Here is a 21532-nt window from a genome sequence, read left to right as displayed (position 1 = left end):
GGTCTTATCATAAGAAAATCACAGCTATAGTGAGACTGTGATGAAGATAATGTTGATTAAATACCTACCAGCATGCCTGAGACGTAGTAGATGCTCAATGATATCAGTTCTTTTCCATAATGAAAAAAATCTAATATATTCCAATCCCCATGGATAAGCAATTTACGCATCCATGTGTATGTACTTGTATGCACCTGCATGTGTGCATGTGTGATTTGGGGTTGGGTCACTCTAGTGCTCTATCTATATGATCCCAAAATTAATATTTAATCCAGGATGAAAAGTCAGTTAAAATAGTTTTCTTAGTGTCGTGCACATAGACCTTTAGTGTATTTCCTGTAAGTGTCTGCTTGCATTTGTTTACGGAAACAGTGACAGGATAAGAATGTTTTCATGGAGTAGATGAGGCCAATTTTCACCAAAGCATATTTGGGACTGAGGTTCTGGATGGCAGAGTCTCCATGAAGCAGCATTTAAAAACTGAAGTTTGAAAAATAGAGTGATATATTCTTCGTAAAGAAGGTGTTTATGTGGGTTATTATCATTAGCAATTAGGTTTCAGGAAAAAATCCACAAGATAAGTATATACCCTGGAAAGGGAAAATGCCAGTCTATGGGGCACTTAGAAGTAAACAGGGGGCTTCCCTGGTGGCGCAGTGGTTGAGAGTCCGCCTGCCGATGCAGGGGAGGCGGGTTCGTGCCCCGGTCCGGGAAGATCCCACGTGCCACGGAGCGGCTGGGCCCGTGAGCCGTGGCCGCTGGGCCTGTGCGTCCGGAGCCTGTGCTCCGCAATGGGAGAGGCCACAGCAGTGAGAGGCCCACATACCGCACAAAAAAAAAAAAAAAAAAGTACACAGTACTTTTTGACCCAGTCATTAAAAGTCAGTTATTACTGAACCAGCACCAAGGACGATTTTTACACTTGGCCAGATCTTAGTAGGTGAGTCAATTGAAAGGGATTAAAGTAGGACCTGACAGATTCACATTCACAACTCTCTAATAATCACTGGAATAGAAGAGCAGGCCTAAGTCATAACTATAAAGAGATATTAATAATGAGATGAAATTAGTTTTAGCTCTATTGGAAATAAAGCCAACAAAATTTTGCATTGCTTTGATTTAGACTCTGTAAACAAAATGTCACAAGCATTTGAAAAAAAAAAAAAGAGAGAGAGAACCTACAAACGACAAGCAGGCAGGAAAGAAAGACACTTGCAGACAAGTTAAAATCCATAGACTACAATGCTCAGTGGGGAGTCTTCAGCTGGAAGTGTAATAGCCAGCCTTTGGCTGACTTAGAATAGCAATTAAGCTTTTGAGAATGTTTCAGACTTTTAGCTAGATTCAGCTAGAAGGATTTGCTTGACATAGTTCAGTAGTTTATAGGATTTTCTTCTCAAATGCTCAGATAGGATTTTCTTCCTTAAAAGTCTCAGAGGAAGAAGTAAAACCTTATTTTGAATACTTGGTCTTGTCTTGGCTACTTTTCAATATTAATTATATGTTAGTATGTATCTTCACAGTTATTTAATCTTGATATTTCTCCTGTCTCACCCATCATTTAGAAGCCTTGTAGAGTACAGAGCTGGGTTTATCTAAATATCAAATCTACATGTCTTCTCAATTAGTAATTTTGGCTATTTTGGGGTTTGGCTATTTACATTAAAGTTGAATGGTGACCACCTACACTTTGTAAGATATAAAAATCAACTCAGAATTTTATAAGCATTATGACTTTTTTTTCATATCGTGAATATATTTGTCTGAAATCTCATTTTTACTCCTCAAATTTTTTTTCTATTTTTCCTTGTAGTTTCAAATATTCATGAAAATAGCACTGTACTTTATTAAAATGAAATGCTAAATGAAAACATTAAAAATTTTCATGTTGCCAAATTACCACATGTATAAATAATTTGGGAGGGGTGAGAAAATACATTTGATAAAGTTATTTTGAATAAGGTAAACTGATGTCTAGATTTCATCTAAACTTCACAGCCCCAGAAAATACAGTCTCAAATTAAATGGAAAATTTCCACCATTTGGATCTTTCACAGATCTGCTCAGTTTTTCTATGATATACATTTTCTTGATATGAGAAGGAAGCTGTGAATCATTCTAATGGGTTAAAGTATCTTGGGGCAGTAGTGTTAGAGCACTGGTGAGGACTTTATCTGCCCTGTCGTCACATACCAGTATTGGCTGTTTCCTCTCTTGGGTTGATAACTGCACAGATTCTCATTTTCTTTATCATCCATTTTCTTCTACTTCATGAATCAACTTTGGCTAATGGTTATTTCAGAAGCCAAGCAGGTGTCATCAAAAGACACTTTCGTGGCAGACAAGTAAGTGTCAGTGACAGTGATGTCATCAAGCTCTGTGCTGAAATGATCTGACTCCTTGATGACGCTGTAATTGAGGGCCACACTGTAGTTAGCCGGTTTCTCCACCGGCTTCTGCTTACAGTTGCAGAGCTTTCTGAAGGCTGCACGGAATTTCTGGGACATGAGATTGTAAATCACTGGGTTGATGGCACTGTTGAGATAAATGCAAATTCTGCAAAAGAGCAAGAACCAATTTTCTTGGAAAGGGCTAGAGAGAAATGAGTTGACAACCACAAGAGTTCTGTAGGGCATCCATAAAAGGGCAAAGAGAATGACAACCACTGCGAGCATCTTGGTGACCTATGGAGAAACAGAAATGCAAAGCAAACACAAATTAAAACAAAACAGAACCAAAACATGAAAATAAAACGACTCCGCCTCTGCCCTCCTCCAGCATTTAGTTCTCAAGATGAAGTCTGAGACAAGGACTTAAGTGCAGGCAGTTTACAGTGTTTGGGAGATGAAACCAGGAAGCAGGATTAAAGGCATAGAAGAGAGCGTGACAGAGGAGGAAAAGCCAAAATAGGGTGTGTTTTTGAGACAACTCCCACTGTGGGCAACTGTGGATCAAGTAATGCATTTCGGGATCATCTGTCCAGAGACAGGGAAGCTGAGGCATTTATCTACTGGCTGCCATCTCCCCTTTGTTGAGAGGTGCCTTAGGGGCTTTAAATGCATGGTACTTCCAAGTTTCACCTACCTGGAAACTCCTAAGGGCTTTAGACAGAACCTTGAGGCGGAGAAGAGGAGAGACAGTCAGGGGACATTGGATACCTGTAGTGCAGTGTTCTCAGCAAGCAGGAACCATCCACCGTAGCCATGAAATCATGGCTGAAACCACAGTCTATCTAAGAGCATGTGACCCAGGGCACCAGAAGTGTCTGCGGTAAACACTAGGAGACCTAGGGTCTAATCCCACCTTTACTCACCTTTCCTTCAACAGCAACACTTTACATATTTTAAAATAAGTTTTTAGCTATCTATAGTCTCTTACAGAGTCTGACAAATTTCAGCTTCCTCAGCCCAGACTTTCTAGATGTTCTGAACTTGAAAACTACTGCAGATAGAAGGGGCTGATACTTCCTCTTTCATCTTTCTCAACCTCTCAGCTGTTTTCCTAAAGCCCTCTCCACCAGCCTCTATCTTGTTCTGGCATTGTGAGAGATCCTGTTTGTAGACAGGGCTTTTAAAAGTTCTTTAGTGTAGAAATAAGGATTCCACAGCTAGATACCTACTCTGTCATTAGTATCTACTATAAATTCAGCTCCTGTACTTAATCCTGATAATAGAATCCATCTTGCTCTCCTGTGTTAGAATACCTTCCGTTCCCCTCCTAGCAGTCCTTCTGATACTGGGGCTCTGTCCTACCCTTAACTATATCTTGTCCACCCCAGGAACTCCCCATGAATTCCACATCGTGGGGGTAATGCTACCCTCTTGCTGTTATTCTATAGTAACTGCCTCCTTTCTTGGCTCATATTATTTGCTGTAATACTTCTCACTTAGGGACACACATAGCCTGTACTGTTTTTTGAACCACTACTATCTTTTTTTGAACAATTCCTACAACTTCTTTGCAATGGCACCTATGAGCTATCTATCCACCTACTCTCAAGTTACTGTGTTTCCTCTGCTTCCAGGGCCATTTGATCACTTTCTTGAAGTCCTCCCTCCCCTCTAAGAATGTGCCCAAGCCCTCCTGCTCTACCTCACTCACTGTTCCCTGAGTGATCACTGTTCACTGTCCCTCTGACTCACTGCATATAGGATAATTACATTTTATATTTGGCTTACTGGGGTAGGGAAGTTGTTCAGTGGGAAGATATGATTTTCACATTGGTTCATATAATACCAAGTAAAACATGTCAGAGATTCTTGACTTCTTTCAGAGATAAGGAGGATCTATTCAGACAAGAGGTTAATGGAAGCCTGCTTTTTCAAAGCTGACTTTTAAGATTATGAGTAAGTACTTTAATTGATCCTAGGAAACTAAAGGCTTAATTCAGTGATAAATACTCTGAGCTTTGGAAGGAGCCATAGTAATTATCATCTTTATCGTCATCATCATCACTCACATCCCTGCCTTTTTCCACTGCCTGGTACTCCAGGTTCTCTGATATCAGGTCACTGCTTCACACTTACCAACATCCTCCCACTCCTTGCCAAGGACTAAGCATCTTATATTTGAGCCCCTGGTTTGATTTACAATTGGATTGCTAGCATCACATTTGAGTCTTTATAATGGCCCGTCATCAAGATATGTAAACATAATCTTATTTAATGCTTTTAATAACTCCACGTGTAAGCTAGTATTGGTTCTCTTTTGCATATGAAGAAATTGAGGTTTAGAGAATAGATGTGATTTGTCAAAAGACACATGGCTTGGCTTCCCTGGTGGCGCAGTGGTTGAGAGTCCGCCTGCCGATGCAGGGGACACGGGTTCGTGCCCCGGTCTGGGAAGATCCCACATGCCGCGGAGCGACTAGGCCCGTGGGCCATGGCTGCTGAGCCTGCGCATCCGGAGCCTGTGCTCTGCAAGGGGAGAGGCCACAACAGTGAGAGGCCCGCCTACCGCAAAAAAAAAAAAAAAAAAAAAAAAAAAAAAAAAAGACACATGGCTAGTAAGTGACAGCCATGATTCAAGCTAAGTCTGCTTAAGCCAAAGCCCATGTTCTTTCCTTTATACTTTGCTCTCCCTGTGAAAGTCTTTTGCATTTTCATTAATGATATTTCTACCATGTTAATCCCACATGGTTGCCAAAAACATTTAATCTCTTCTAAGTATAATTTCAACATACTTATTGCTGCTGAATCTCTGAACTTAAAGGTTGAATTTTATCTGTTTATTTTTCCCTACTATTTTCAGATGAAACACTGAATTCACATATAATATCTACCTACCTCTTTTTACTCATTGTCTCAAAGAAAAACAATCTGTTTCTAGGTTAGTATCTCTGCCATGCACTTCCACAGGCCCCCATGCATACTTTGGCATCACTCCCCAAACTTTTTATTGCAATGAGTTACATTTGTCCACCTGTCCAATAGATGGTGAGCTTCTTCAGGACATGAGTAAAGTTTATTCATTTCTCTTTCCTCAGGTATTTAATACAGTATGTGACATAAGATAGCCCTCAATTAATGTTGAATAAATTCAGGCATGGAAAGAATTATTTCAAAATATGTAATCATGATCCTTTTCTGTTTTTTTTTTCATTCAGTGAACATTTATTAAGCACTTGCCATATCCTAGGGACTCTTCTAGAAGTTGGGGATTCAAACGGTAAGGCTCTCTCCTCTTTTCATGTTGCTTATATCAATGCATTGTGAAGTCACTGACTTTATACATTAAAAATAAGCAGACTATGATATGTGCCTTGTGATATATATGAGTCCAGGGTTATGAGGAAGGATTAACTTACTCCACCGGCAGAGAAGGGGAGGCTTCATGAAGCTGGTTCCCTTGGAGCTGCCCCCTATTCACTCCATACTCCATCCTGGAGGAGACACCATTTCTCGAGTATTCCTTTTCTGGGTTTTAATATTCCAACATATTGTTAGAGGATTTTTGCAAACACTTAATGTTTTAATATTAAAAATCCCTTTAAAATAGAGATTGGTTAATTAGTAAAATGAGTCCTTAATATACTTCAGCTTTTTGTTTGAAATATACATTTTTTAAATGTTAAGGAGGTGTTAAAATAAAACAAATGCAGTGATGTTTCTAAGACTGACCCGGAGGAAAATATGTCTCCAGTGGGATAATAGAGAATACATTTAATCTCACTCATAATTATTTTTAGTTAATTACAAATATCTTTGATTGAGCTTAATCACTTTCTAAAATGTTCACAAGTTTTTGGTGTAGCCATAGCTTGGATTTTAATAGTTCTTAATACAGGAGCAAATACCTAGAAAGGAAATGTCTTAGAGATTGTCTTTCATACCCAATTAATTTCACTGTTGGTTGCTGAGGTTTTATTTCTGTTGTGGTTCCAAATAAGTGACAAAAATGCAAATTTGAGAATATCTTTGGGCCATTGTTTTTAGGCATTGACATTTTTACTGGGGAAATGCATGGGATACACAATGAGTTGAAAGATTGCTTATTTACAGAAGCCTCTGCCCCAGGACCTAAAGGTCTTTGAGAAACAGCATGAAACAATCTTCAGGGGAAAATGATCTTACCATATATATATATATATATATATATATATATATATATATATATATATTTTTTTTACCATATATTTTTGATTGGGAAGGAATTAATTTACCCATTTACTCTAGGAGATTCATTGGCATTCCTACTGTGTACCAGTCAATGTCCTGGCTCTTGAGGATTCGACAGTGACCCAGAGACACATTGCCAATGGCTTCATGTATCTTATAATATGACACAATGTGACAAATGCTAAGACAGAGGAAAGTTTTGGTTCTATGAGAGCCCCTGATCTGGACTTGAGGTTGAGGATTGGTGAGTGAGGATTTGGTCTCAGTGATAGTTAAGCCAAAATCTGAAGATAAGGAGAGGCAGGACAAGTGTTACTGCAGAGACTGGGTGTGTGTGACAATTTGGGGGCATGAGATAGTGGGGCATAACATGAAGACCAGAAGTAATTTAGTGTGCAAGTTCTAACTGCAGACCATGGAAAGAAGTGGAGCGATCTCTTTTCTCTAGGAAGCTTGTGGAAATCATAACAAAATCCATCATTTTCTGTGGGGTGCTTGGCATTCCTTCTGCTAGGACAGAAGGGGAGATGCAGCTGCCAAAGGGGATGTAGAGTGTTGAGTCCTAAAAGGGTCAGCTCCATGGAGCTAAAAAAGTCAACGAAGAAGTAGGCAGCCATTTTTGCAGAGTATATTGAGGGCAAGGAAAAGAGGTCATAAAAATCAGTTGATTGAAACATAGTGTTCAGCTGGAGAAACTGCTTACAGAGATGGCTGAGAAGAACAGGATGGGAACAGGAGGGTCTAAGGTGGGCAGGCCTCTGTCCTTGGCCACCATGGTGAAGGGTTATCTTTTTCGTGAGTATCAGCTGGAAACTTTAGAATCAAGCCCCACTATATATATTTTACTCTTTATGATATTTAATTATGTGGAATAAGTACCATATAGTTCTCACAAGAGAGTTTCAATTCAGTCCTCAAAACATCATTTTGTAATCTATAAAATCTCTAGATAAAGACCCTATTCAAGGATTTCTTTTCTTCCTTTAAAAAATTTTTTTAAAAAGACATGAACTGGGTAGATGTCTATCTGACTGTTAAGGTTGAGATTACATTTCCCTGAGTGGACACAAGCTCAACTTTGCATATGTGTGCTGTCTGTGAAAAACCAGAGGCTAACTAGTTTCTCTATTCTAGGCTGCTGAGGAACCTAGTTTTACTAACTACTATCTCTAGTACTAGTACTATGACTTTTACTACAAGTTCTAAAACTATTAGCTAATGTTTGTATATTACCTTTAAAAAGATAGTGTTAGATTTATAGAAAAGTTGCAAAGTTAATACAGAGAGTTTCCAAATACCCTACACCAAAGTCTCCCTATCACTAAGACCTTACACTAGTATGGTGCATTTCTTTGTCACAATTAATGACTATTCTTACACAGAATTAGTTAACTCCATACTTTATTCAGATTTCATTAGTTTTTCTCTAGTGCCCTTTTTCTGTTCCAGGATCCCATCCAGGATACCACATTATATTTAGTCGTTACATCTTCTCAGGTTCCTCTGGGCTGTGACAGTTTCTCTAACTTTCCTTATGTTTGATGGTCTTGATCGTTTTGAGGAGAACTGGTTAGGCATTTTATAGAATGTCTTTCAACTTGAGTTCGGATGATGTTTTCCTCATGGTTACAATGAAGTTATGGATTTTTTGGAGGAAGGCCACAGAGGTGAACTGCCATTTTCAACACAACATATCAGGGGTGCAGGCTATCAGCTTGACTTATGACTAATGATGTTAACCTCATACATTGCTTTATTGAGACATAATTTACATATAATTAAGTTCACCCACTTAAACTGTTCAATTCAGGTGTTTGTAGTATATCCACAGAGCTGTGAAACCATTACCACAATCTAATTTTAGGACATTTTCATCATCCTGAATAGAAACCCTATACCCGTGAGCAGTCACAGTCCACCTTCCCCAGTCCTAGGCAACCACTAATGTACTTTATGTTTCCATAGATTTGCCTATCTGAATATCTCATATAATTGGAATCATGCAGTCTTTTGTGTATGACTAGTGTCTTTCACTTAGTGTAATGTTTTTAACGTTCACCCATGTTGCGGCTTTTATCAGTACTTCATTTCTTTTAATTGCTGAATAACATTCCATCCTATGTATATACCACATTTTATTTATCCACTCATTTGGGTGGTTTCCACTTTTTGCCTATAATGAATAATACTGTTATGAACATTGGTGTACAAGTTTTTGTGGGCATGTATGTTTTTATTTTTCTTGGGTCTATAAGTAAGAGTGGAATTGCTGGGTTGCATATTGATTTTTAAGTTACAAAGTATTCAAGAATATTAAACATTTAATATTTGATGTAATTCTGAAATAATTCTGATAATTATTACAATAATGCCTAGTAAAAAGTACTAACCAATTTTACAGATCAGGACTCAAGAAAGATAAAAAGACAAAACTAAAATAGTTGGGACAACCCTCTTAGGCTACTCTTGTAACTTGGAGAACAACTACAAGACAGAATAGCATGAATAAGAGGAAATGAGTAGTTTTGGAGAAAAGCATTATTTATTTATACAAATAAAAACTTTAATTTATCAGGCAAGCCTGCTTAGAGTGGGTTCAAGAGAAGATGGGAAAAGTGGATAGTGATTATAAACATATCTTTTGAGTTTTTCTGGGAAAAGGAGTAGAAAAGCAGAAGGGCTGCCAGAGGGAGATGAAGAGTCCATTTTTCTAAAGATGAGAGACATCACAGCATGTTTGTTTTTTGCTTAGGGAACAATCCCCATAGAGAGGGGAAATCTTATGATCCAGGAGAAAGAGAAAGAAGACAATTGGAAGAACTATGTTCTTGAATAGGGAACAGAGTCCAGTGCCCAAGTGGTGTGGCTGGCCTCTTCTCAAGTGTAGACACAAAATTACTTTTTCAATATCTTCTTTTCTTTTCTTTTTTTGTTCTTAGCCACACTTGATCTAAGCAATCAAGATAATCTGGGAGAAAATGCCACTTTCTTGTCAATACCCTGAATCCTGAATGAAGTCCTGATAGCAGTTAATTGTTTAATTCCTTGGAATTAACAAAGTACTTTCATTGTCGTTAAACCATTTTCTGTTCATGTCCCAGTGAGATCTGTAGGACAGGTGTTATTATTCCCATCTCATTGATGAATGGAAACAGCTCAGAGAAGCAGAGAAATAAGGTCATACAGCTCACACATAAATAGCAAAGCTAGTTATTAAACTAAGCTAGTTATTAACTAACTCTAAGTCTAGTTTTCTTTCTAGATAATTACAAAAATCAACATATATGGTAAGCTGAAGCCTTCAAATTTGCTGTAACATATATGCAATGGAATATTACTCGGTCATAAGAAAGAATGAAATAATGCCATTTGCAGCAACATGGATGGACCTAGATATTGTCATACTGAGTGAAGTACGTCAGACACAGAAAGATGAATATATGATATCACTTATATGTGGAATCTAAAAAAATGGTACAAATGAAATTATTTATAAAACAGAAATAGAGTCATAGATGTAAAAAAAACAAACATGGTTACTGGGGGGATGTGGGGGGGAGGGATAAATTGGGAGATTGGGATTGACATATACACGCTACTATATATAAAATAGATAATTAATAAGGACCTACTGTATAGCACAGTGAACTCAGTACTTGGTAATGACCTATATGGGAAAAGAATCTAAAAAAGAGTGGAAATATGTATATGTATAACTGATTCACTTTGCTGTACAGCAGAAACTAACACAACATTGTGAATCAACTATACTCCAATAAAAAATGTTTTTGAAGTATTTGGAAAGGATAACGTTATTGGCAGGAGTCACTGGTAGCCCTGGAATCACATACGATTTTTTGCCCCAAATTGGAGTGTTACATTTAGAAAGTACTGATTAGGGAGAAGAAAACTGTCATATCAAGGCAGATAGGAATCCTTCATACCAATTTCCTAGGGAAAAAAAAATTTAAATGTGAAAGTAATAAAATGGAATAAAAAATAAAATGGAATAAAAAAATAAAATGGAAACGTCTTTTTTGGGTTACAGATCAATTAATAGTATGCCATTTATGAGGATCTGCTTACATAGAATCTGAGGACATTTTGATTAATTATCAGAGATAGGTTTATTAGTCTGCCTAGGAGGTCATGGGGAATGGTTGATACCTCAGTACTCTGGGAAATTTAGTTGGAATTCTTGTACTGATTCAGAAAAAAAAAATGATTTTTGATTCTATGTATGATTCAGAAAAAACCCTGTGCCTGGTCATGGGTCCTGCTATTATCTGGACATTCTCTCCTGGGAGATAAATGCTGTGGCATAGTCCTTCTGTATGTTAGGGAGGGACAAAGTGCAGTGGGCATAGAAGGAGCTGGAATTGGTGTCCAGCATCTTGGTTTCACAATCCACCTCTGAGTTCTGAGGAGATTGGGCAGGTCACATCACTTATGTCTGAACCTCATATTCCAAGCCAGTAAATACACAATCTGGATTCCTCTCAAAAGTCTCTCCAGTTTGAACATTCTGAGAAAATCCAACTTATATGTTATTAATGGTAACACAATATTCAGACATGTTTGTGATCATTTTCACATAAATGGGATTTTGTTATTTGGGGATTATAAGGCCAGGCAAAGGGAAATAACACCTGGAGCATATGTATCCCTGAAGATGCTGATGAACTATAGGAAGAGATTCAGTTCCCAATCACAGTGATTGTTGGTAATCATCTTAATTGCTGCATTCAGAGAGGTGATGCAGTTTCTTGAAGTGTTGAAAAATTACTAGAATTTATATTAATTTCCTGTAGCTATCTAAGAACACAGTGCATCTCTAGACCCAGGACCCTGGTTTCCAGACCTACTATTATTTCTTTTTTAAAGTTCATTATAGGGCTTCCCTGGTGACACAGTGGTCAAGAATCTGCCTGCCAATGCAGGGGACACGGTTCGAGCCCTGGTCCGGGAAGATCCCACATGCCGCGGAGCAACTAAGCCCGAGCGCCACAACTACTGAGCCTGTGCTTAGAGCCCACGAGCCACAATTACTGAGCCTACATGCCACAACTACTGAAGCCCACGTGCCTAGAGCCCGTGCTCTGCAACAAGAGAAGCCACCACAATGAGAAGCCCGCGTACTGCAACGAAGAGTAGCCCCTGCTTGCTGCAACTAGAGAAAGCCCCCGTGCAGCAATGAAGACCCAATGCAGCCAAAAATAAAATAAATAAAATTAAATTAAAAAAATAAAGTTCATTATAACTGAAATATTGTTGAAGACATGGAGTTATAGAAAGATATAGAGGTATCACTTTGAGAAGAAAGCAAATAATTAAATCCTTTTTTAGGAGTACTGTCAATTTAAAAAACTGAATTTATAGAAGATTTAAAAAGAATAGCCAGAGAAAAATTACTTAATAAAATGTACCAAGGCCCATTCAAACCTTTGGCTGTCATTTAGGTGCAGAATATCTAAATCTCAGGGCAATCTGAAAAAGCTTTCTTAGAACTAAAAAGGCAAAGCCATATTACAGGAAGTGACAACCATATCAGTAAATGTCCTCAAAGAATATTTACCACTCTTATGAATGAGCATCAAGAGCATCTTAGGCTAACTTCAGCTTGTAAAGAGGCTCTTTATCAATATTGGATCCCACATTCTATAATGCCTAAGCTCTGTTTTTGGCTTCATGAACAAAGTAAATCAACAACTAACTTTTATAGGATTGCATAACAGGTTGGGAGAAGCCCTTTGTATGCATGCCTGTGATATAATAAGTGTTCAATTAACAGCTGAATTATTATTGAGTAAATACTTATTTTTTGCAAATGTTAAAATGTAATTGTGGAGGTCTGTGTGGGTGTAGGGCTCTTGAAATTAGCGAAGTGCTCTAGTTCTTGCACTTCTGACTGGAATATCTCCATTTTCAGAAGTGTACATCCTTCTGGACACAGTTTGTTGGTTAATGGATATAAAAGTTAGCCTTTAATCTTCTAATGCCACTTTTTGAAGGGTGACAACACATTCTGTGTTTGGAGACTATCCACGTTCTCCTGCATTGCTGCATATTAGCAAAGTGTTCTGTTACTGGGAATATTTTGCTCTCAGGTGGCCTATGATCAATGTGATCAATGACCTCTTGCATTTTGTTACATCAGTTGAGCCAACTGAAGGAAAAACTTTACTAGACAATTATATAAATCTGAATTTAGCCAAGCTTCTACACTGATTGGGGTGCTCTGGAATTTTCCACTTTCAGCTTGTTCTACTTTGTTCTGACTTAGTATCTGCACAGGCAGTTTAAAAAAGACAGTTATAATCAATGTGGGGTGCTTCATATCCTGGTGTGAGATCATTGACGGGATTTAAAAATTAATGATGGGGCCAGAAAAGGGCTTGGAATCAACTCAAAGTCAGTTAAAGTATAATAAAAGTGAATAAAGGCTGAGTGGTGATTCATGGTGGAGAGATTGTGGACTGTCATATGCTGTGTTGTGGATTACTTACAGATTTCTTCACAAGAAGCCACACAGGGATGCTAATGCATGGGTTCTTGACTCCACCTGTCAAGTACTATATCTAAATGTTCTATTTAGAATAGCCATTCTGGCAAGAATTCTGAAGTGTTTTCTGGGCTCTACTCTGATTAAAAAGGTCCATAAAAATGTTAGCAGAGGTTCACAGTAGAGAAACTGTGGTTGTATTTGGTGATGCTGAGGAAGGAGAAGTAGTGATTAAGTGAAAAAAATGGTGATACAGAATTTTTCAAGTATAAATTTGTAAGTGTGGTATGTCCAGTGAAATTGAAAAAAAATTTCTTCACAATTCTAGGGGTGTTGAGGAAGGTGGACTTGTCCAGCAGAACTGTTTCTTGAGTGAGATGACTGGGGGACAGGAACCTGGACTCTGTGTCCCAGGGGGGCTTCATGTGCCAGTAGAGCCACAAGTAGCCACTGCTGTTGGTAAGATACAAGAGCACAGATGAGAGCTGAAGTAACAGGGTGGCATATTTCTGTGCAGAACATGATGTGACTCTTCTGTTGTGACACGTCCAGGTCTCCAGAATAATCACTGAGCGTCACCAAAAATACCAAGTGTGAGTCACTTCTTGTGGGAAATGGGCAGAGCTCTGCACCCAACTCTGATGTGGGATGAACCCTCAAAGCTTGTACTTTCTTTCAAGAGCAAAGACAGGCAGAGGCACAGACACATGAAGAGTGAGAAAAAGTGATGGAATGTTGAGTTGTCCCAGTTAGTAGAGCTAGGGTTCAGGGTAAAATGACACCAACACCTCTCAGGGTAAGAGAGACTCTGAGTGGCCGGCCATGAGCCTCACTTTCTGAGAATCTCTGAGAATCTGTGTTAGATGGGGACTGTGCAGTATTTCTTAACATGTTTCCATCTAGAATGAAGAAAACTGGATGAAAATGAAAGGTATTCCAATCTAGCAATGGGAATTGGTAGATGAAGGAGAGAAAGAGAATTAAGACTTATGAAATACTTACTGTGTACCAGTCAATGTGCTTGGCATTTTCTTCATGATAGCCCTACTTTATCTGCATTTTACAAAGGGTAAGACTGATGCTGAGAAATGTCATACATTAAGGAATAAAGCCACAGTTTAAAAACATGTATAAACATGTATATTTGACTCCAAAGTCTCCTTATCCTCCTTACTATAATACCTTGAATTTGGGGAAGAAATACTTTTTTCCTGAAGTTTGCAAAACCAAAAAGAAAAAAAACCCATAAAACGTGCTGCTTAAAGGTTGGGATTGATGAAGGCTGTATGTGCAGGGGAGCAGGGAGGATGAAAAACTAATTCTTAAGAGAACCTTCCTACACTGTTGGTGGGATTGTAAATTGGTGCAGCCATTATGGAAAACAGTACGGAGGTTCCTCAAAAACATAAAAATAGAGTTACCATATGATCCAGCAATCCCACTTATGGGCATATACCTGGAAAAGACGAAAACTCTAATTCCAAAAGATACATGCACCCCACTGATCAGAGCAGCGCTATTTACAATAGCCAAGACATGGAAGCAACCTAAATGTCCAATGACACATGATTGGACAAAGAAGATGTGCTATATATACACAATGGAATACTAATCAGCCATAAAAAAGGATGAAATAATGCCACTTGCAGGAACATGGATGGACCTAGAGATTATCATACTAAGTGAAGTAAGCCAGACAGAGAAAGACAAATACCATATGTATCACTTACATGTGGAATCTAAAATATGATACAAATGAACTTATTGACAAAACAGAAATAGACTCACAGACATAAAAAACAAATTTTATGGTTATCAAAGGGGGAAGGGGTGGGGAGGCATAAATTAGGAGTTTGGGATTAGCAGATATAAACTACTATATATAACATAGGTAAACAACAAGGTTCTACTGTATAGCACAGGGAACTATATTCAATATCTTGCAATAAACCATCATGGAAAATAATATGAAAAAGAATATATATATATTTATCAGAATCACTTTGCTGTACACCAGAACTAATACAACATTGTAAATTGCTTCAATTTTTACTTCAATTAAAAAAAAGGGCCGAGATGATGTTAAAAAAAAAAAAAAGAAAGAAAGCCTCATTCTTAGCTCAACACAGTGTTTATGTCTTAGCACCTAACAGAGATATTCCTATTCATACTGCGATACTAAGTCCGGATAGAACATATTTTTGGAATGTTTCTGATTTCAAGTTCTTCTGCTAAGAGTAGAAAGCAGCTGTGTGCTAGGTAACATGTGCAGCTAGACTTGAGGATTAGATGCAAAACTTCCTGCAACGCTAGCAACTATTGTAGTTTCGGTATTGATTACAGAGACTGATAATTGTGCAGGATGAAAGGCTGGCTTCCTTCCTGTGGCTTGGATGTTTTCTTGTTCACAGGAGGAGGGTATTTGGAAACATGCTGGGAAGGGAAAAACTCAGCTGCCACACCTGGGATTCAAATTATAATAACATCTCAATTTAGAAAATGAAATGTCAGTCTGAATTCTTTCATGAGCCATGCTGGAACAATGCTGCAGTTCATCTGCCGTGGGTTGAACGTCCTATTTAGTCTTTTCTGAGTGTTCTCTCTTCCAGGTAAATTATTGGAGAATGGCTAAGCATGTGGAAAAGCTTGTCTTAATAAGTCTTGCTTTGGTTTCCTTACCTTTGTACCTAGGGTATGTTTAGTTCCTTTGATCATTTTTCTCATTGGAATGAGACCTTAGAAATTCTGAATGAGGCATCTTGGCTGGCTCTGAGCTGGGAATCCAGTTACTGGCTATCACACATCTGTGAAGATACTAATCCTTCCTGAGGGAGCTATTTCCCGATCTCATCTCTCCCCTGTGCTTCTCTGGCCTCACACGGGAGACACTGTAGACTGTAATACAGACGAGTGAGCCCTCAGCTGCTCACCGCGCCCCCCCCCCGGGGGTTGGGAAATCAATGAGAATATTTTAAGACGTAGAATATGAATGATGGAGGGGAAGGGAGGTAATCTCTAAATAGCAGTAAAGCTCTCAGGGCTGCCAAACTTTTAGTGGGCATTTAGTTGTCTTGCTTCTAAAGGTCATGGACAAAGTCCCTTATCATGGGGCTGAGAGCACTTGGGAGGCAGCCAACTCCTTCTCTACCTGTGTCCGTCCCTGGAGAGACAGCCCGTACCATGCTTGGGTCCATCTGGAGTTACAGAGCTAATTTTCTAGCTGTCCCAAAAGAACCCACAGAGACAGCCAAAAATGGGGGAGATACGTTTCTTTTCTTCAGCAAGCCATAAATTCAGCATTTTCACTGAATTTAAATTTCTGATGCGTTAAACATGGGTCTTAGAAGATTTGGTTTGAAATTTTAGCTTCACTAGTCATTACCATTCAAAGCTTTCTGGAGCCTTGGTGTCTGCATTTAATATAGGAAAATATATGTTTGAAGATTAATTGCGAGGAGGACATGAAAACAATACTCTCTAAAAATACAGAGTGGGGGGTATAAAGCCTCCTCTAAGTTCCTTTCATCTCTTCCTGTTTATTTCTTCTGTACTAATAATCACATTCTGAAGAGATCCTGTTGCTTCATTTGGTTCTTTGTTTATAGTCTCTTTTTTTGTCCTTAGAATGATGAGGGCTGCTTGAGGATCCCTGTTCTGCCTTACATACAAGGAACAACATGAAGGTATGGTACCGAGTAGGTGCAATAAATGTTCAGGAAAGAAATGAATGTACAAATGAAGAAACAAGTCACTAACGCTATTCTAAGTTTTGCTCCCTCCATGGAATTCCACGTGGTTGTTTGATACTTCCAGCCCTAATTGCAAACGTCATTCTTATTTTGGGTCTGTTTTCTTTCCTGGTACATAAGATCTTGATGGTGGGAATAATGTGTAGTGCACATTTTTATCTCTAGCCATTGAGGCAAGGTTTGGCATCAAAAAATGCTTGAAGTTAAAAATTAAAATCAGTGTGTAGAGATTCAGTGTCCAGAAGGGTCATGATAGATCAGACTGAAATTATGTTGAAGAAAAATTTCTGGGGAATAGTCTGTAGAAATAGAGAATTGTTGGATATGTTGTTATGAAGAACTTATGAAATGTAAAGAGCTAAAGAGATGCTAACTCAATATGATTTATGCTGAGTTCATTTCCCATTACTGGATGTTGACTGATACTCTGTTAATGTATACCAAAGTAAGGGGAAGGTTGCCTCCAAAAGATACAAATCCCACTTTACAGCCATTCTTGTTCTGTTCTTATCTACTGCTGTCAAATTTAGTCATCTGTGGCTTCTCTGTCACTCATGAAACTGTAGAAAACTATTTTTCTAGATATCACTCTGCATCTTAAATTTGTATTTTTAGAGCCTTTTGAAATCAAGGATCCTCCCATGTAACAGGCAAAGCATTTTCTTCAGGAGATACAGAGTCAAGTGAAGGCAGGGTATATACTAGCTGCTAACTTAGCCTGCCTGTGATAAGCTTGAACTTTTCTGTTTTGAATAATTTTGTGGAATTCAAACATATTTATTTAATATGTACTTATCATTTGTTTTTGAACACCCGTCATTTACCAGTGCCTGTACTAAGTATATAATATTTTTACAAACTCTTTTTTTTTTTTTTTGCGGTACGCGGGCCTCTCACCGTTGCGGCCTCTCCCGTTGTGGAGCACAGGCTCCGGACGTGCAGGCTCAGTGGCCATGGCTCACGGGCCCAGCCGCTCTGCGGCATGTGGGATCTTCCAGGACCGGGGCATGAACCCGTGACCCCTGTATTGGCAGGCGGACTCTCAACCACGGCGCCACCAGGGAAGCCCTACAAACTCTTAAATAGGATTAGTTCAGGGGTCAGCAATCTTTTACTATAAAGGGAGAGATAGTAAATATTTTAGCTTTTTGGGCCGTATAGTCTTTGTCTCAACTACTTAACCTGGCTATTGTAATGCAAAAGCAGCCATAAATAGCACATAAATGACCAGGCATGGTTCTGTTCCATTAAAACTTTATTTAGAAAAACAAGCAGTTGAACAGGATTTGGCCCATGACTGTAGTTTGCCAACCAACTGAAGAGTTGAACACTTTAAATAAAACAACAAATGGCATATAATGTATTTCAAACTATTGTTGTATTTTATGACTAATTTTTTTCAAGTTCTTCATTTCATTATCAACAGAGCTTATGAGAAATATAAACCAAATAATGCTGGCTTTTAGCTCGCGAACCAAATTTCGATTTAAAATTTGATTTCTCTTATGACAGAGTCATGGTTAGCATTACCTCTCTAAAAAATATCACCTAAGGGGCTTCCCTGGTGGTGCAGTGGTTGAGAGTCCGCCTGCCGATGCAGGGGACACGGGTTCATGCCCCAGTCCGGGAAGATCCCACATGCGGTGGAGCGGCTGGGCCCGTGAGCCATGGCCGCTGAGCCTGCGCGTCTGGAGCCTGTGCTCCGCAACGGGAGAGGCCACAACAGTGAGAGGCCCACGTACCGCAAAAAAAAAAAAAAATCACCTAAAAAATGTAACGTTAACACTGTACTTTCAATAATCCTGGGAGCTACTTTTCTAGAAGATATGATGCACTCTCATGGGTGACTAAGTCAGGAGTGTTGCAGAAACCAGTATAGGAGCCAGTTGGAGAAGGTGCATCTACATGTTGATTGGTAGTTGGTCCTCCTGTCCCTAAGCAAGCCAGTCCTTTGGTTTTTATATCAAACCCTCCTAATTTACTAATGTCAAAGACTCTTCTTTTACAACAGTCACTCTGTGTTGGTATCCTGGTCCCACCACTTACCAATTGTTAGACTTTGGGCGCTACTGAAACTATTTCTGAGTCTCAGTTTTCTCTTCAGGGAAATGGTGAAAGAAATTTTACCTACCTCCCAGGGTTTTTGTGTGGAAACATGAGATGATGTAGATCAAGTGCTTATGCTAGGGCTTGGGACATAGCAAATGCTAGAACAGCGAAAGGTATTTTTGAAACTAAGAATAGAAAACACTCATTACTTACTATGCATCAAGTGCTGTTCTAAATGCTTCATTTACACATTAACTCATTTAATCTCAACAATAGTATTGTGAGGAAGGTACTATCATCTCCATTTTACAAATGAGGGAACCCATATACCACTTACAAGGGGTAAAACTGGGATTTGATCCAGGCAGTTTGTCCCAATCTGCTCTTTAACTACTCCAGCTACCATCGAAAAAACAGAATTCTCTTATCCTGTCCCTAAAAAGGCAACTGTCTCTTCTTCCCCAGTTGAGAAGGGAAGATAGAGGTTGTCAGGCTTTCTCTTACAAAAATGAAGAGGCCTAACTCTGTATTTGGGTAAAGGAACATTTATCACAAACCTCTCTCAATCACTGACCTACCTAGAGGTCCCTATTCCCACTGCTGGGAAATACTTCAGTTCTGAATTAGAACGTAAAATGCATTTTCTTTTAGAATAAGTGCTATACAAGTTTATGAAATATAATTAAATAGTATCACTAATGCTATACTTCCTGTGCGTAAAAGCCAAATGACTAATGTTAAGCCAGCCTGTTTTAACATTCCATCAATAGGAAAAACCCTGTTATTTCAGGCATTGATTTATAAATGACATTTACTAATGCCTGCATATAGAATCAAAATAACACTGCACTCTGCAAATGGGCTATTTATTTGATATCTCTGACTGTCCTATTTAAAATCATACCCCTTCTATTTCAAGTTTTCATATCCTCCTTATCTGCTTAATTTTTCTCTACAATCTGATACACTACTATGTGTCTTTGTTTATATATTATGTGTATTTATTCCCTGATTCCCACCCCCCCCCTTTAGGATGTAAGGTCTATGGGACTGGGATTTTTGTATTATTTTTTCATCACTGTTTCTCAAGGTCTAAACAGTGCCTGGATCATTCAAGCAGGTGTTCAACACATTTTGTGGAATGAATGAATCAATTTAACTGTCACATATATAGGAAGAAGTTCCCCTTTTCTTAGGCAGATAGGCCCACTCTATACCTAATCTCTGAGATACTAGTACCGTGGGCAGGTATGTGAGGAAGTAGAGTGTAGCGCTGCTATCAGAGGGTTTAGATCAGATGTTAGGATTAAACTCCTTCCCCTCCTATTTTTTGACTGGGGGCCCTGAGCTTAATGTTGCTAAACCTCAGACCCCTCACCTTTAAAACTGAGATGAGAAAGTTATGTCTATGTCAGAGGCACAAATGAGATGAGATGTGAAAATCCCTGAGAAACATGCCTGGTTCAATGTAGCAAAAGCTCAATAATATTACCTATCAAAAAGGTTAATAAACAACTGACATCTAGGCAAGTGGGACAGACTACTTGCCTGGTTACACTGGTGGGAGGAAGACAAGGCAAGTGGCCTGGGGCATGATTTTAACTGAAGAATCTAAGGTAGCATATTTAAACAGTGACTCTCCACCTGGGGTGGGGAGGTTTTGAGGAGGGTTATAAGAATCCCTTGGAAGTTTCAGCCTTTTCCGGTGAGCGGCCTGAGGTGACCGCTAAAAATGGTTCACTATTCACTTGACCGAGAAAACCTCACAAAATCATGTGAGTCAAGAGGTTCAAATCTTTGTGCTCACTTTAAGAACACTCATGAAACTGTCCAGGCCATTAAGGGTATGCATATCCGAAAACGGTTTTGTGAATTTTATCCTTGCTAATCACCATGCTTCAAGTTGTCTTCATGACAAATTATTGGTGTTTTTGAAAGAATAGTTTATATTCCTCCATGTTACTAAATAACTTGACTCTACCCTTAATATTGGGATTGTACTGAGTCAGTTTAGTTGAGGCAGGAAGATGGCCTTATTGAATAAATAGAATTCTAGTTATATTATCTTTACTCTGTAACTCTTTAAAAGATAGCAGCAGCATCTGAAAGTGGGTCTACATTTACATCGGTTTGCAAAAATTATTGTGCCTTCCTTAAATGTTACCAAGAGTTTCATAATGGTCATTAAAAATTATTTGAGAAAATTCATACCATCACAGCCTAGAAATTTCTGTCTTTTGGCTGAGTTTAATAGGACCATGAGTTTTCTTTTGGTGCCTCAGTTTTCATGATTTAAAAAAAAAAGTTCCGGAGTGCATGGATAATTTTCTATTTTAAAGCATGTTTAGAAGGGGACAAGAAGCCTGATATGATTTAATAACCTCTTTTGATTAATTATTCTGAGGAAACGGGTAGAGTTGGGGAGGAGCCAGCAACAGAAGCTGTTATTCATTAGCTTAAGAGCCACAGAGAATAACAGCAGTTTTCCACCTGTCTGAGTTTTGGGTCTGCACTGGATTTTGAGTGGCTGGCACAGACTTCTTGAGATGGGAGAGCTCCCCTGAGGAATAAAAAAATATTCTGCGTGATGCTGAAGTGTGAAGAGTAGCACTGAT

At 38.7% G+C, this 21532-nt stretch overlaps 1 protein-coding gene across 1 annotated transcript in view; it reads right to left on the bottom strand.

Annotated features, from left to right (window-relative positions):
* Positions 1-2115: 2115 nt before the first annotated feature.
* Positions 2116-21532, bottom strand: part of TRHR (thyrotropin releasing hormone receptor) — a 70875-nt gene continuing 51458 nt past the window's right edge. The window contains exon 6 of the mRNA XM_081258898.1: positions 2116-2684. Coding sequence (XP_081115024.1) covers positions 2277-2684 — 408 coding nt within the window. The 3' untranslated portion in view covers positions 2116-2276. The remainder of the gene's footprint in view (positions 2685-21532) is intronic.

The sequence above is a fragment of the Mesoplodon bidens genome (genome assembly GCF_964165515.1).
Source record: "Mesoplodon bidens genome assembly, chromosome: 16".
Classification (NCBI taxonomy): Eukaryota; Metazoa; Chordata; class Mammalia; order Artiodactyla; family Ziphiidae; genus Mesoplodon; species Mesoplodon bidens.
Note: the sequence above shows the minus strand (reverse complement) of the source record. Positions and strands in the feature narration are given on the sequence as shown.